General features: G+C 43.0%; 1 protein-coding gene across 1 annotated transcript in view; it reads right to left on the bottom strand.

The window, feature by feature from the left end:
* MED31 (mediator complex subunit 31) overlaps window positions 1-17,411 on the bottom strand; it is a 207,108-nt gene that overhangs the window by 74,882 nt on the left and 114,815 nt on the right. The window contains exon 2 of the mRNA XM_069615031.1: window positions 14,970-15,044. Within this exon, the coding sequence (XP_069471132.1) occupies window positions 14,970-15,044 (75 nt within the window). The remainder of the gene's footprint in view (window positions 1-14,969; window positions 15,045-17,411) is intronic.

Here is a 17,411-nt window from a genome sequence, read left to right as displayed (position 1 = left end):
GTGCCAGGGGAAAGGGGCGGGGGCAGTGCTGTACATGGGATCGAAACAATAACAAGAAGTGCGGCCAGCAGGTTGCAGGTGCAAGGATAAGTGCAGATAGCAGGTGTCCATAGTGCAGGTGTGGGGGGGGGAGACTATAGGGTTACAGATACAGATCTAAGTGCAAGAGTTGCTGGGAGGTAGTGCAGGTGTGCAACTGGGTGGGCAGGGTCCTGGACCCGAAATCAGAGGGTAGCCAGGTGACCAGTGCAGTATCAGACAGGAAATCAGCAGGGGCGAGGAAGAGAAGGCAGAAACAAAGAGGAAGGTCTTGAGGTGCTTCCGGAACCGGAGATGGTTCTCCTCAAGTTTCAGAGAGACAGGGGGGCTGTTCCAGAGGGAGGCCCTTGCCGAAGAAAGAGATCTACCACCAACTCGTTGCTTGGCGAAGCGACTGACCCCGAGGGAGTTGGTGGTGGAGGAGCGAAGATGAAGGTATTTACGAAGAGAGAGTTGGATGTATTGAGGCCCCAGGCGACCTTGAAGACGATGCAGAGGGTCTTCAACGTAATCCTTGCAGCCACTCTGTACCAATGTAGAGATTTCAATGCTGGAGAGATACGATCCCTGGGCTTGAGGCCAAGGACAAGTCTCACAGTCCTTTTCTGGATGAGAGAGAAAAAGAGAGAGAAAGAGAGAGAAAGAGAGAGAAAGAGAAAGAGAGAAAGAGAGAAAAAGAGAAAAAGAGAAAGAGAGAAAAAGAGAAAGAGAGAAAAAGAGAAAGAGAGAAAAAGAGAAAGAGAGAAAAAGAGAAAGAGAGAAAAAGAGAAAGAGAGAAAAAGAGAAAGAGAGAAAAAGAGAAAGAGAGAAAGAGAAAGAGAGAAAGAGAAAGAGAGAAAGAGAAAGAGAAAAAGAGAAAGAGAAAAAGAGAAAGAGAAAAAGAGAAAGAGAAAAAGAGAAAGAGAAAAAGAAAGAGAAAAAGAAAGAGAAAAAGAAAGGGAGAAAGGGAGAAAGGGAGAAAGGGAGAAAGGGAGAAAGGGAGAAAGGGAGAAAGAGAAAGAGAAACCATAGAAGGGAGCCAGCTGAGGAGAGAGACCCGTGTTTCATCAGCAGAGAGTTGGAGCCAGAAGATCGAAGGGATCTGGAAGGAGTATTTAGTAAGAGAGAGAGAGTTGTAGGTAGCATGGTCCCAGGCCCCAGACAGCCTTGTGGATGATGCAAAGGTTCTTGAATTTGATCCTTGCAGCAACCGGGAGCCAGTGTAGACATTTTAGAGCTGGAGAGATTTGGTCCCAGGGCGTGTTGAGGCCAAGGATAAGTCTCAAAGCCCTATTCTGGATTAGTTGAAGAGGATGGAGCGAAGAAAGAGGCAGGCTGAGGAAGAGGCTGTTACAGTAATCTAGATAAATTGAGCTACTGGGCGGAAGGTGAGGAAACAGAATGCCTCTAAGGAGGTGAAGTTGAAAGCTGGCCTTCTTGGCAAGGTCCAAGATGTGAGGAGTAAAGGAGAGAGATGAGTTGAAGATGACCCCCTAGGTCTCTGTCCTCAGTGGAATGAGAGAGGGGAGCCCATAGAGAGGAGGGCCAGAGTGCAGGAGGGAAAACAAGGATGCCCTTTGTCCCCATTCCTGTACGTTATACATTTGGAACCGCTTTTATCAAAGATCCGAAATGAGAAGAACATTAGGGGGATACTGTTTGGATGTATGGAACAGAAGGTGATGGCATTTGCTGATGATTTACTTGTCACAGCAACTGACTTAGTTGACTTACTACCAGAATTAAAACTTAATGTATTTGGGGAAGTAGCGGGATTGAAGATCAATACTCGCAAATCAGAAATCATGGTTATACAAGGGAGACTCCATGCACGGAAAAGCCTGTAGATTTGGGTCATTATCCAAGGACATTTAAAGGGTTGAAATATCAGGGAGTGAAAATAACCGACTCCATGGAGTCTATATACCAGGCTAATTATCCCAGGTTATTGGATTACATTAAAAAGTGGTTAGAGGAGCATAATCCATTATTAATCTCATGGACAGGTAGGATTAATGTAATCAAAATGTGTCCTCGCAAGGGTGTGAATATTATTTCCAAGCCTTGCCACTAGCTGTACCTTTGGCATTTTTCAAAAAACTGAATAGGGTTGTGAGGAATTTCATATGGAATGGGAAAAGACCAAGGGTAGCTTGGAAGGTATTTGATGGAACCAGTCACGAGAGGAGGAATGGGGGCCCTGAATTTCAAAATTTATTCTCAAGCGGTTCAACTGCAGATAATATGTGACTGGTTTGGGGGAAATAAAGGGAAAATATGGGTACGGATGGATCAAGAAGTGGTCGGTAGGCCCTTAGAAGTTCTATGGTGTCCGAAGGTTGATTGACCCTTTAACATGTACAAGAGCAAAATAACGGCATGGATGGGTGACATATGGGATGAGTTATTACGGTGGGGGGTAGAACAACGTTCCCCTCACTGTTTACTCCCCTATTTCGTAACCCACAATTTGCACCTGGGTTAGAGCGGGGTGATTTTAGAATCTGGGAAGAAATGGGGTGCCAGAAGATGTGTGATATGGTGGAAGGCCAAGACAAAGACAGATCAGCATTGTAAACAGGCATTTGACTTGCCTGAAATGGAAAGGTTTAAATATTCACAATTGAGACATTGGCTATTGGCAAGGGGAAAAACAAGCGGCAGTAAAGGACTTTACCCCTTTGAAGAATATTGAATTACAAACTCTGTGGACCTCCATATGGTCGGAGCACTCTATATGCTACTTACAGATTCTTTGACTATACACCAGCACTGGGGGTATCTGAAACCATGGGAAAAGGTCTTAACTAACCCTATACCGGACAAGCAATGGCATGAAGTGTGGCAGAGGATACGGAATCTTATGAGAGCACTTCAAATACGAGAAACGTTGGTTAAAGTTATGGTACAGTGGCACCTGACACCCGAGAAGCTACAGAAATTAAAATGTTAAGGAAGATTGGCACATGGTTTTGGACTTCCTGAAGAAAGATATTAGTGTGAACTGGTGTCCGCAAGGAACACGACTGTTAGATTTATTTGACACGGAATATCAAGAATTGATCTAAGGACTAAGCAAGAAGAGGGGCAGCTGTCCTGGGGGGGTGGGGGTAGTGAATAGGATAGGACGGGGGTGTTTGTGTAGGTCATAACCATAAATGGTAATAATTTTTTTTTTTTTTTAAACAACACCCTTTGGTCATTATAAGTACAAGATCATGCCCCTTGTTCTTTGCAATGCCCTGATATTTCAGAGCTTTATGGATGCTGTGTTCTCTGACTTCTTGGGACAATATGTGTGTATTCACCTGGACGTTATTCTTGTTTTTTCACCCACTCAGGAGTCCCATGTTGTTCCCATCTCGGAGGTGCTTCAAAGACTACAGCAGAAGCTGGAAAAATGCCAGTTCCATGTTCCGGAAATGGAATTCCGGGGTGATGTTATCAGTGCCAGAGGTATTGACATGGACCCTAGGAAGGTGCAGGCTATACAGTCTTGGAGACCACCACATGTTTTGAAGTTTTTGCAGCGTTTACCTGGGTTTGCAAATTATTGCCGATGCTTTATCCCTGCATTTGCTCAAAACTCACAAGAACTAACTGGCCTTTTGAGCACCAAAGAATTCCTGTGGACCAGAGTGGTGGAGAAGGTGCTTCAAGCCCTTCAAAAGGCATATACCATAGGGGAGACCGATTGCCTCAGACCAGGCACTACGCACTGCATTACTGCAAAAAGATCCACGGACATTGATGGAGCTCACTATAGCATATTATTCACGCAAACTGGCAGCATGTGAACAAAGTTACTCAATAATTGAAAAGGAATTCCTGGCTATCAAAGTGGCCTTCGAAGAGTGGCTTCATCATCTGTTGGGTGGACACTTTAAAGTTGAAGTGCTTTGCACTGCCTGGCAACACAATAACTGCTCACCTGAACACCTGTGAAGGTTTGCTCTCTAACCTTGACTCTAACTCTCCCTCTGTCCTCATCCTCCTCAACCTTTCTTCTGCTTTTGACACTGTGAACCGCAACATCCTGTTCACCCGTCACCAAGATACCCTGTGCATCACGGATCAGGCTCTGGCATGGCTATCCTCTTTCCTCGTGAACCGACCTTCCAAGATTGAACTTGGGTGCTTCCTCTCCTCCATCACACTCTCAACATGTGGTGTTCCCCAGGGATCTATCCTCTTGCACTGGTTTGTTAATATCTATCTGCCTGCCTTATCTCTACCTTTTCCTCTAACTTTCTTTTTTTTAATGTATTTGGTTTATTTAATAAAAACCTTTACAATTGCTTTTCACTCAATGCACATTAAATAAAAAAATGTTTAAAATAATCCAACATATACATTCATATATAATTCTTACCAAACTTCATAGAATTTGAAATTTAATATATAGTCATCATGAAATACATCCAAACAAACACTGACATTTTACTGCATAGTGTCTCATTTAGGTAGCGAACCCCTAATAGCAAAACAAAGTAATGACTAAATACAATTTGTGAAAAGGCTTCCAATTCATACAGTTGGATTCTCGATACTTCATATAATGCATAGTTGACAAATTACAGTTATGAAGTAACACTGAAGTTAGAAAGGTCTTCTAAACCACATAACGATAGTAATGACGTGCCTTAGGTAGTTTTGTTTTCAAATCCTTTTTTTACATTTCACACTACTTCAGAGTTTTGCAATTAAACACCTGGCTGTTCTTCGCCCAGTTTTGCCCCTATAATTACAAGAAAATTAATTTAAGTGTGAGTTTTTGACTGTACCGTTCCATACAACGTTTCCATAGGGATTCCCTAGCAGTGTATGATTTATTTGAAAAATAATGCTCAAACATTCGAATTCGAGATTCCTCAAAAGAAGGACAAGAAACAACAAGATGTTTCAACGTTTTAACTGCTTACTCATCCTCGCAAAAGCGACACATTCCTGATCCCATGGTTCTTTGACTACCTTACCAGTGTTTTGTTCGAGAGTACGTTAGATATTGATTTAATCTAAAATGCATATAGATTTTCCTTGCCTTTGCCGAGGGAAACTTAATGAGATATTTGTGTCTGGTCCCCCGTTTACTTCAGAAAAGATTGTATTCCTTTACGAGGCATAAACCCACATACTCATGGATTCCGGAGTTTCATTGATTGAAAATAAGATTTTCTTGAGTTTTAGTTATTTTGTTTAGCGATTTAATGCTCGAGTCGCCCAGAGTTTTGTTCAGCTCTATATATATATATATATATATATATATATAGAGTGTTTTTGGGCGGATTCAGCATTTTGATATAATTAGTAATGCTTCTCCAGTTGTATTTTGCTGAGAGAGGTAACAGGTTTAACTGACATATCATTACATTGTGAATGGAAGAGGCCATACCCAATGCATTTTTCCAGAGTTTTCCCTGTAGTATGTTTCGAAAGTCGTCAAGCTCATAACTGCAAATATCCAGAGAGTAAAGAATGATGGGTTCTACTTTTAGTAGGTAAAATTGGATCAAGGGTAATAAAGCATGCAGTATTTGTGGAATATAATTTTCATTTGCGATGATAAAATCTTGACCTTTTGGTTTAGAACATTTTTCCACATTTTCAAAGAGTATGAATCAGTAAGGGGGGTAGCCTAAGTATCGAATCATGGCTGCATATTCCACTTTGATTCCGTTCAGAGGCCAAGAAAAGCGGTAAGGTTCGAGGTTACCATCTGAAATAAATAGATATGTAGGATTTGGCAGGGTTTGGTGAAAGGTTAGGTTTGTGTGCGAAATCTGCAAATTGATCTAGTTTTCTTTGCAAACCGAACAGGGTTCTGTCAAAGAATAGCAGATCGTCCCCAAAGCCCATCCAATCCAATTTAAAAGAACCAAGCTTAGCAGGAAAACACTCGCAGGTCTGCCAATGATCGTCCAAGCCCAAAAGATATAAATTGAATAACACCGCTGCCATGTTGCAGCCCTGTTTTACCCCCATTTCGGTGGTAATGGGGTTAGTGAGAGCGCCTTCCTTATTTAGGCAAATGCGGTAGTTGGTATTTTTGTGTAGTAATGCAGTTAAAGCAACCAATTGTGTTGGCATGCCCATGACTAACATTTTTTTCCCACAATAACTCACGGATTACACAGTAAAATGCTGCGGTCAAGTCCAGGCTAGCCATGTAAACTGGACCACTTTTGGACGACGATGTTTGTGCTTGAAGATGACAGAATTGTGGCATTCAACGGACATCCAATATGTTTCCTAAAGCCTACTTGATAGGGCGACAGTAAATTATAATCGCCAATATGAGTTTGCAGCTGATGTAACAGAAGTAGAGAAAAGATTTGAGGAAGCATCAATTAACGCTATTGGACGATAGATGGAGAAGCGGGGGGACCCTTTTTGTATATAGGGATAACAAGAGCCGATAACAAGATGGAGGGATTATGCCAGTCTGTAGGATAGTATCAAAACTGATCTTTAGGATGGGGGCCCAAAATACCAGGTTAGATTCGTATACACAGGCTGGTAGACCATCGGGGCCAGGAGCTTTGGAGCGTTTTAATTTCCCTATGGCCTCGATGATATCCCGAATAGTCCACATAGCTTGTGCGCCCAATAGCAACTTGGGTTCTCCCCCTTTGAGCAAAGAGAAGGGATCTGGCATTAGGTATTTACCCAATATGTATGAAACCCAAGTTTCTGCTGTATTCACGGATTCCATCGCATTAGCAGAATCAGAAGTAATGGTACGCAAAGTGGACCAGATTTGCCTTGAATCATGTTTTAGCAGATGTTAAATAATTTTTTGATCGTCTTCATAATGCAGTTTGCCCTTCATCCATTTAACTTATTTCTATAAGTTTGTTTGATCATTTTTATTTGTTCTTTTCGACTCTCTGAGGGGGAGGTTACTTTAATTAATCTTCTAATCTCTGAATTTTTTTGAGCTTTCAGGGTCGCTACCTGCTAGTTAAATTTATGAGCATGTCAAACTAAAGCTTGAAATTTCTTCTTACGTTCTTGTGCCAGTTTTTGCAGGTGGAATTTTATTCTGAGAGCATTCTTATTTCCTATTTGTGGGAGGGAAATACCTCCAGAGACAATGTTGGTGATGATATCAGTATCCCATTCCAGATGGTTTATAAATGTGCTGCAAACTAGTATTCCATCTCACGGTTAGGGATTGGCGGTCAGGTTCTAATAAGGATAGAAGTAACACTTCAGAAAAACGGGCAATGGGATTGTAACAATCATATGGTCCCCTAGGGTCGGGTCGCTTATCAATAGAGAGTCAACATACCAATGAAGCCTCGAGGAGATAAAACAAATAGTCGATTAGGGACTTACAATCTCCTCTTGCCCAAGTATAGCTGTGAGGTTCCAGTGGAAAGATAGGGGTTTGCATATGCCAATCAAGAAATAATTTATCCCACATTTGCCCGTTTTTCTTTGAGGAAGTCGAATGATTGTTCCACATAGATCTTGGATGGGAACTTTCTTCATAACAATAGCAATTCAAATCACCTCCAGCAATTATTCTAACAGATGGATGTATTATCAGAGCCTTTTCTATCACGTTATTCAGTTAGTCTAAGATGTCATCAATTGGAGTGATGAGTTTATTCCAATAGATGCATATCAGAAGGAGAATGATGGAAGGATCCTCATTGTCTATTATTATAATAGCCAGTAAAGAATCAGATCTACTGATCATTTCTGTAGAACACTTGTATGTAGTGTTGATTAAGATTGCAAGGCCACCCGACGGTCTTCCCCAGGGTCCCCGACATGCACCTTGAATATAGGCATAATAGCCCTCAATGGTAAAGTTGGTTTGGTTCATTGATTCTTGTAAGAAGATGTCGGGTCTTTGATGGTAATTGAGGCTATACCATTTTTTAAAGTTGTTCAAGCCGCATGAATTCCACAAGATAATGTGAAATTTAGCCAGGCGAGGAGTCTCTCATCGTGTTTGATTGATTTTGCGTTTGCTCGGATTTAGGATCCTTCCATGACATCTCTTTCAGTGCTGATACAAAGGACATAAATGGTTTCATTGTGTTTGCATCAAAGTGTGTAGGGTGACCTTGGCTGGAATTAATGGGCGTAATCTCATCAGAAGGGGACGTAGTCTCCAGAAAACCGATTGCATCATCAAGGGAGGCGAATATGCTAGATAGTAGGCCAATGGAGGCTAGATCCTCTCTGCACTCCCATATTAATTTCAGAATGAAAGGGGAAATAAATTTGCAGATGATTCTGTTAGACACAGAAGCCAGTTTAACCCAGTTAATATCATTAGATCGTATGATACAAAGTGCTAGGATCTCCTGTAAGGCTGACAACAAGAAAGCGCGATTCATACGAGCCTTCCCATATCGTTTTGACTCACTTGCTCACCCCATTACTGAGGCAGTTTTTATATCGATTGAATTGGCACTTGCTGTAGAACAATGCAGCGCCGAGTTCCAAGCATTGCAATTCGTTGTTAGCGGAATCGTATGCTCCGAATTGTACAGGCCTGCTTGGTCAGACGTGCCATCAAGTGCAACATTAATAACTGTCGCTTTTGCATCAGCAATGTGGGAATTGGGGCCATTCGGGGCAGTAGTTTGAGCATTTCCTTTCTTATTTGTACAGTTAGCTTGTTTTGGAGTCCTTTGCTTGTTATCTATACCAATAATCACTTTTTCCGTCTTTTTTATGCCCAGCATGGGGTAAAATTTCGCAAGTACAGATTGTTTTTGGTTGGGTGATTGATTTTCAGAATGTTATCCCAAATTTTTGATAACTATTGCTTCATCCAAACCAGCAGCTCCTTTCTTAGCTTTTGCATTTGATCGTTTTACTACCTTGTGCGTTTGTCCTGCTTTGGAATCATTTGTTTCTTTATTTTCCAAGGCTGATTTCTTTTCAATTAAATTCTTTTCGATTGGTTGAATCGTCTGAATAGATTCAGGGAGATTTAACAGCGCTTTCGATTCTTCATTCAGTTGGTTTAGGTCTATGATAGTTTCCCTCCAGATACTATCATAGACCTAAACCAACTGTCCCTCATGTGTGTATTATGTGTGTCTATTTTGTCAATTGCTTGATTTTTAAAAAAATGTTCTGCTTTTCCTTTCATTCTTTGATCAAAGATTCTCCGCTTTTCAACTCGGGCTATAGCTCTCCTTTGTTGTTTAGTTTGCGGAATCATAGAGGACTCATCGATTTGATGATCGACTATTGTCTTTTCCTTTACTTCTTTCAGCTCAAAGCCCTCTCCGCTTAAATCACTAAGGTCGGTAAGCGCAGAGGGACTATCCAGGGGTGCGTTTTCCTTTCCAATCATGGGAGTCACTGCCTCAGCAAAAGTTTTAGTTTGTGTGGAAATATGGTGTGTATTTGGCATCTCATCCGTTTTATGGGTCAGGGCCGAGATCATGTTACACGTAAGGCGCATTCCCTCCATTTTGCTTAGCTTACTAATGAGTTCACACATTTTAAGTTGTAAAGTTTTGATTTCTTCATGTGTTTGCTCATGACCCTTGTCCAATAAATTTAGAATCTGCGTCAAAACTGGAAAGGTTTCGAAGCATTGTTGCTCGTCTAGGCTTTTTTGCTGCTCTTCAGGTCTAAGATTCGGCCGTGACCCATGTACTTGGTTCATGGACCCATTGTATTCATAGTGTGGGACAGTAAAGCATTCAGGGCTATGTGTGAATTGGGTACCTTGAGTGATTGATTTTTCTGAGATAAGGGAGCTATTGATATGTATATTAGAAGCGGCCGCAGTAGACATTCTAGGTGAGAAAATGCTCCCCATCGCTCGTGCCTCTTTCTGTACACTTAAGTGAGAGGGTACGTAATGTGTAGTTAGGAGGGTTGTTGAATAGAAAAACATTTTCAATCCCGTATTTACTTTCGTTTACGGATGTAGAGGATTCATGTGAGAGTCTAATACGCTTTCCCAGTTCAGACTCTATAGCAGGGGCTAACAGAGAATCCAGCAGGGTGGTTGCCAAACTTGACTATCCCCATTTTATTTCTGATCTCGCCTCTATCGAGACTAATATCAGGGTTAGTGTCTTCATTGTACCATCCTCTCGAGGAGATTTTATTTGCTTCTGTAATGGAAAGTGACCCTAGCGCTTTAACGGCAGAGGTTTTTTTTCCCCGGGTTCAGACTTTTCCCAACGAGTATGAAGCTTCGCTTTCTTCTGTAATAGACTGCTATTAAGAGTATCAATTTCTAATTTAACATTTTCTTCTTGTTTAAAGGCAAAGGGTTTGCATTCTTCACTTTCAACAGCCCTATCTGGGAGCTTTGAGAAGAGCTTTTCTTTGGTTGATTGCAGGATATATATGCCATTTTCTGCTCCTACCTCGGAGATGACCGATGCATTTATTCCTCTATGATCTAGGTCAGTAACTACCAGCTGGGTTTCCTCTTTTTCGGTTGGGGCATGCCCATTCACCATTTCAGGGGGAGGTAAGTTGGAGTGAGGGAGATGGGTTACAATGTATTCTTCAATTTCCTCTTCAAGAATGGGAGGAATGGTAGGAATATCTGGTGTAGGATTAACCCCGGCATGTTCATCCTCAGTATTTTTTTGTTTATTCAGGTTTAATTTCTTCCCACTGCGCAGACCATCAACCATTGTCAGGGGGATTATAGTCTGCACTCAAAGTATACCTGTGCTGATAATATCAAATTACACCTTACAGCAATGTAGTTAAGGTCAGCCATGAGACTGGCCATGCATACTAACATAATTTCTGACGAAAGTACCAAATTTGCATTAAGTATACCGCTTACCAGCACCCTAGCAGCCTAACAGCCCAACGGTCCACTTTGGAATGCACTACGGATGCGCACGCACCAGTGCAAATATAGGAAGTGATGCAGGGGAGGCGGGAGCAAGGGGAGGCTGGCTAGAGGGCGGGCTGAAGGCAGTGCCAGGAGTGACTAGAAAAAAAGCAGAGAAGACATGGATAAGAATAGCGAGGAAGGTTAGGGGATCAAGCAGCAAGCCGCGGCACCAAAGGAAGGTAAACAATTGATCAATGCCCGAGTCCAAAAACAATTCCTTGGCAAGTCGAGAGTCCAATCACCAGAGTCCAGAGAGCAAAGTCCTACGTGTTGCGGCGAAGTAGCAAGCTTCCTCTCGCCGACTACGCGATCCCAACAGGAATGCAGCAGGCGATTTCAACAGCATCTCCAGCCCAACAGTCCACTTTGGAATGCATTTGATTGTTATGCGGATGACACACAGCACTCTTTCAGGCAACCCTCGGCCTCCTCCTCACTCATCCCCCCCGCCCCCCCAACTGTCTCTCTGCTATTCAGGCATGGACCTGTGCCTTCACCCTCTTGTGAGGTACAAAACCTTGGGGTCATCTTCGACTCCACTCACTCCTTCTCTCCACACATCTCGGACATCTCCAAAAAGTCCCATTTCCAACTGCACCTCCTCAGAGGAATTCTACCTTTTCTCACCTTCCCCCAGAAGCTCGCTGTCTCCAGAGCCTAGGGTCTCTCTAGGCTTGACTATTGAAACAGCCTCTTTCTCAATCTACCTAACTCTACCCTCCGCCCTCTGCAACTCATCCAAAACCGGACCACAAGACTTATCCATGGTCTCAAGCCCAGAGACCGCATCTCTCTGCCTCTGAAATCCCTCGACTGGCTCCTGGTGGCTGCAAGGATCAGGTTAATACCCTATGCATTGTCAACAAGGCTTTCAGGGGCTGGGGCCTGTACCATCTCAAAACGCTCACTTCCAAGTACCTTCCTTCCAGAGCCCTCCACTCGTCTACTTCCAATTCTCTGCGGGTGAGTTGCTTCTCCAAGCAGAGACTGGGTGGCATATCTCTTTCCTCTGCAGGTCCCTCCCTCTGGAATAGCCTCCCTGCTACTCTCTGCCTTGAGCAGGACCTTCTTAAGTTCTGGAAGCTCCTCAAGTCCTTCCTTTTCTCCTTTTCCTTCTCGCTGCCTCTCCCCTGCTAACCTTTCCCCTCCTTTTCGCTCTGCCTTCTCTCTGCTATCCTCCCCTTCCTCCTGCTCAGTTACATTGGCTGGCTGCCTGGTGCTCCTCTGAGTCATATAGGACATCTGCCCCCCCCCCACCTCCTCTGCCCTCTGCCCCTGTCTAGTCCCTACCACTTGCCTTCGGTCCCCCCTGCACTTCCACTTGGCCTTTCTTGCACTTAGTGTGTTTTCCCCTTGGAGGCCCTGCACTGTTACACTGGGTGCACTTCGCCCCTTCATCTGCCCTGGATTTGTCTGCATACTTGCACGATTTAATGATACTAGGCCTAGTAAGATAGTTTGTTTTGTTCTCCCGTTCTCCCCTCCCTGCCTTGTTGCGCCTTGAAACACTTGCGTATAGGCTCATTATAAATAACCAATCAATCAAATGCCTTACTGGAGGCTACAGCTATCCATGGGAGTGACAATTCATCACACTGCCCTTGTTCACTAAGCAACCTAGAGTGCCTGAAATTATGCTCTAAATGTGAACTAAAACATACCCGTATACATACCTTTATATGCGAGAACTGCCATTTTGCTCCGAGTAACAGTTGGCTCCTAGACAATTAGTTTCTAGGGAACTAGAAGAAAGCTGTGGCTTCAACAATTCTCAAGTGAACAGGTAAAGACCATAACGAGCGCCAGGGGACCACTCCAGTGGTGATAGTGCATGGTACAAATATCCTTTAACATTAACATAAACATTACAAGGGACCTATAAGGGACATACTCCTACTCATATATATATATATATATATATTAATTGAAAAAACCTTTAGTTATGGGACAGTTCAGGTGATCAGATTTAACGCAACAAAACCCTTGAAATTCAGCGGATAGGGGAAGTGATGATCATGTTAATTGGGCGTCCCCCCATTGATGCCCCCTAGGATCTAATGATGCGTTATTTATATAGCACTTACACCTAAGCGCTATACATACAAACACATATACATACAATATCACCCACCCAGAGTTGGTATTCATTTATCGACCTCGGAAGGATGAACGGCTGAGTTGGCCTTGCCAGGATTCGAACCTGCGACCTGCAGTTCACACGCAGATCGCAGCAGTGAGCGCTTAACTCGCTGAGCAATCTTGCGCCTTCTAATTTTGTCCTTGTGAATCCCGTCTGCTATGTATGTGCCCACGGGCTTTGCAACAGGGGGAAGCTGAGTTAAGATGATCATCACTTCCCACTACCTGTTCTGAATTTCAAATTTTTTGTGTGTTAAATCTGATCATCTTAACTGTCCCTTAACTAAAGTTTTTTTCATGAATGTCAAGGGATTCGTTATACCATAGTTTATTCAAGGGCCACTAGCCATGGCCTTCGGCCCTGGCAATTGTGCATGTTCCACCAATAGGTTTCCTTCGGGCCCACTAGCCATGGCCTATATTTGAATACACTAGGTTTCTTTCAAGCCCACTCGGGCCATTGCACATGTTGCACCAAAAAGTTTTTTGGGGTCCACTGACCAGGGCCACTGGCACAAAGACCCATTTCCCCCTGCCTAGTAGATATGATCACGACAGATGTCCACCAGTTTATTTTTTTCCCTCAGTTTCCAGTCCCCCGACAACGCCCCAATGCTAACCGTGGTAATCTTGTGCCAATTACTGTGATAATGCAAGAAATTCAAAAATCCTTGCAGGCGCTTACCTTGTCCCTCCTTCCTTTTTCCTAGGTCTCCCCACCCACCCTGGCCCACTCCCATTACACCCTTTCTCTCTTTGCTTTGTGTGACTAATTTTAGTTTCCGAGCACATCTTGTGTTATTACCGCGATAATCTCACGAGATTCCCCCAGTATTCCCCGATAAGGCAAAAACGCCCGAACTGCAACTATCTCTCCAGACCACCCACAACTTCACATGATGTCCTCGTTCCCTCTCCCCCACCTCTAGCCTAATGTAATTTCAACCTTTTTCCCCACTCCCAATAGCTTTTTTTGCACTTTCAGTTTTCGCATTCCCCCGATATTACCGCAGCAACTGCTTGAGCAAAATAAAACGCTGCCTTTTTATTTCTGGAAAACCTCTCTGCTGCAAAGCACAAAGGGGGATAGAGCTATATTATTGGGAAAAGGATGCAGCCCGTTCCCCATCAAATATTTAAAAAACTATGGAACAGAATAACAGCAAAACTGTCCCAGAAAATAAGTTGACACTTCGAAGTTGTTTCTCATTTCGTTCAATTACCTCCAGTGGTTTTTGCGTTTCGCTTGATAAAATTTGGACTTTTTCTCTATGGGAAAATGAATGGGAGTAGGCTGAAAACTGTATTTTTTGCGATCTTAATAACTTTTTCATTCTTCAATGAATCGGTGCCAAAACGTCCACTCGGGCAGGTGGGCGACAGACTTTTTGTTTACATAATATCAGCCAACTCGGTCATGTGAGTCAAAGGTTATTAGGAATTACATTTTCGATTTTCCTATGGAACCTGATACCCAAATATGGTGCGGCAACCGCTATAATATACACACACACACATTGAATAAACTACCAGTTGTAAATTAAAGATTAAAAACTAGTCACAGAAATTAACTAGTCTTCTTTGTGAAGACATTTAACAAATCTGCTTTTCCACTTCCTGTTTTGTAGTCAAAAGAAAGTTTAGGGTCAAAACGTATCAATAACACAGATTTTTAAGGAAACATTTTTTAACTCTGAAGTGAACCAAATTCAAGTCTATTATTAACGCAAACTCCACAGATTAATCTTTCCTTTGAAAACAAAACAAGGAGTGGGAAAGATTAACTGTAAAGATTTTTCCAAAGAAGCCAGATGGCAGGCTGATTTCTGTGGCTAATTTAGATATTTCTACAAACGAGTTGCTAGTCGACAAGGTGAAAATGGTGATTCATATTTTAATATAAAAATAAATGATGGGGAATGCCTCTTTAACGTAGAGATTTGGTGTTGCATATACACGTACTTACAGTTGAGATAATTTGGGTTTGCCAGGCACTGCACAAATTCCAGTTCCAGCTGAAACCGGATCCGAGTTTGGTCATCTAAATGAAAAGAAAAGAAGAATAAGAGAGGAATCAGTGCCAAAGACTAGCATACAAGTATATTTTCTCTGATGCCTCCAGCTCACCTCCAGGTTCTATAAGGAACTCATTGTGGCAACAGTAAAGACAGACACAAGTGATCACAGTTGAAGGGTGTTTATTAAACTGTATGTAAGTTGGAAAAACGCCTAATCTAAACCTAAATCTAAAATGGGAGCAAGCGTTGACCATCAAATAAAAATAAGGCAGTCCTTGTGGCGTCATGTCAAAATAAAAAAAGAGCCTATACTATGAAACCTATTACCGAACCTTACAACTAATACAAAAAGGGTGTGGGATGGTTTTCAATAAAGGAAAAAAAGTGTTCACAAATAATATGTCAGGATACGGTAGCTTGAGTCTCCCTTCCCCACGTTTTGAGCATGGGATAAAGTGGGATCTTGGAGCACAGGACACACTCTAGCTTTCCCAGCACGAGTCGACAGTTCTGTTCAGGAGCCTCGATGGCCATGTCTCGTTTCCCTTAAAAGTCTCTTGCCTTCAAGGGCCTGACATGTTCAAATAACCAAAAAGTTCCTTTAACAAAATGAAAGTTTGTTTCCACAGTTCCGGGTGCCCTTCTCTTCCAGGCGCCGACCCTTCTTTACTTTCAGCCTCCCTCTTCCGGGTTCACTATGGATTGTCCTTTCACTTAAAAATCGAAATGTCTTTTTAAACAGTTGCAGTGGACATCCCTCGATTGGGTTCACCTTTGTCAACACACTATTTCTTGGGACTTTAGACTTTGCTACCTTCTCATCAGCATCCCTCTTCCGGGTTCACTCTTGCCTATTTCACCTTCACATTTGCTCTCAATCTTTGCAGGATTCACTTTCCTTGCTTTCTCTAGAGTTCTTAGGTCAAAGGCTTTCAACTGTACGGAGATTTTGCTTGACCTCCTGTATGACCACTTTGACCTAACTTGACAGCTCTCCTAAGGCCTTCTGGTATCTGTAGTTTCACTCAGACGGGGATCGACCATAGTCTCTCGAGTTAGCACCCACGTGGTGCTGGTTCCCTCTGCAGCTGGTCTACCCTTTAACACTTTTACAGTCGTTTGAACTTGGCTCAAGTTGCCACTTTGAGACATTCATTCACCACAGTCCGGCTCTCAGCGGTTCTCCACTCGACTCACTGCTGTGATGAAGGGCTTTGCTCCAATGGAGTCAAGGCCGGTACCACGGTAGCAGGAGTTTCCCTCGCTCCCGCTTATCAGTGTTGACAAGCTCTGTGTACCGTTGACATCTGTTGCAGCACACTTGGGCTATTGTCCTCGGTCTTATGATTCCCCCTGTGGAGGTTTTATGGGTCTGCGTCGAAAAGGGCAAGGTCGTGTCCCTTCTTCTTAGCCTCTCGATATTCACTGCCTTTCTACTCCTCTTGAACTGCCGGGTCTGCATAGCTGTCTCGTTGTGCGATCTGCCTTGCTCATCTAGTGCTCTCTTGGTCCAACTTTTATCCCTGTGGGGAAGGGAAAGGGCCGTCAAGTGTGTGTGATTCTGATCAATTGCCTGACCCTTTTATTGGGACATGTCAGTGTTACTCCGTTCTCTTGTGTGTCGTGCGATAGTGTTTGTGTCAGAAAAGGGGATGGGGTAGTGGTTTTGAATGTCCTACGCGGTAGGATGGGGAAAAGGTGCTGAAAGAAGGGGGATACCGTGTCTCACCTGTCAGTGTCCCACTCCCACTCCCGAGAACCCCCCCTTCCAGGTCATCCTCCCTCACTGGTCCACCCCCAGGAACTGGATCCAATAGTGATGGCCCTGCCCTGGCCAGCTGGTTGACAGATCCCTGGGGACTAGTTAAGGAGACACCTTCAGGTTTCTCACAGTTCTGTGGAGTGGTTTTCTACTATGAATATTGAAGAAAATATTTGATAAACAATTCAGCCTTTTCCTAATCTACCTATTTTATCTTTTTCACCTTCGATTCCTTGTTTTATTTACATGCCTAAAAATATGTGTGCTTGAATCCTTGATCTGACAATTATCTTCTTGGATGCTTATGAGCCCTAGCCTGCCTTCCAAGTAGTGCTCCTCTTTTCCAAATACTGCTCAACCCACCTGCTGCTATTTAGAGCCCTTGTATCCATAGAACGCTGCCCTTGGTCCATATGGCAGTTCCATCACCTCTTACAAACACGTCAATGCTTGGTTTTATTCGTTGCCTATCATCAAAGTTTGATGAACCTAAAGTGGGTACCTTTATTTTACCGATTCTTCATTCACACCACCAAGATTCTACTTACGAATCAGTTTCAAAAAGAAAAATGTTCCCTCGATTTCAGAAGTCAAATCCATAGACCCATAAAAAAGACAGTTACAATAA

This window comes from Ambystoma mexicanum, chromosome 9 (genome assembly GCF_040938575.1).
Source record: "Ambystoma mexicanum isolate Mex_15411 chromosome 9, UKY_AmexF1_1, whole genome shotgun sequence".
Classification (NCBI taxonomy): domain Eukaryota; kingdom Metazoa; phylum Chordata; class Amphibia; order Caudata; family Ambystomatidae; genus Ambystoma; species Ambystoma mexicanum.
Note: the sequence above shows the minus strand (reverse complement) of the source record. Positions and strands in the feature narration are given on the sequence as shown.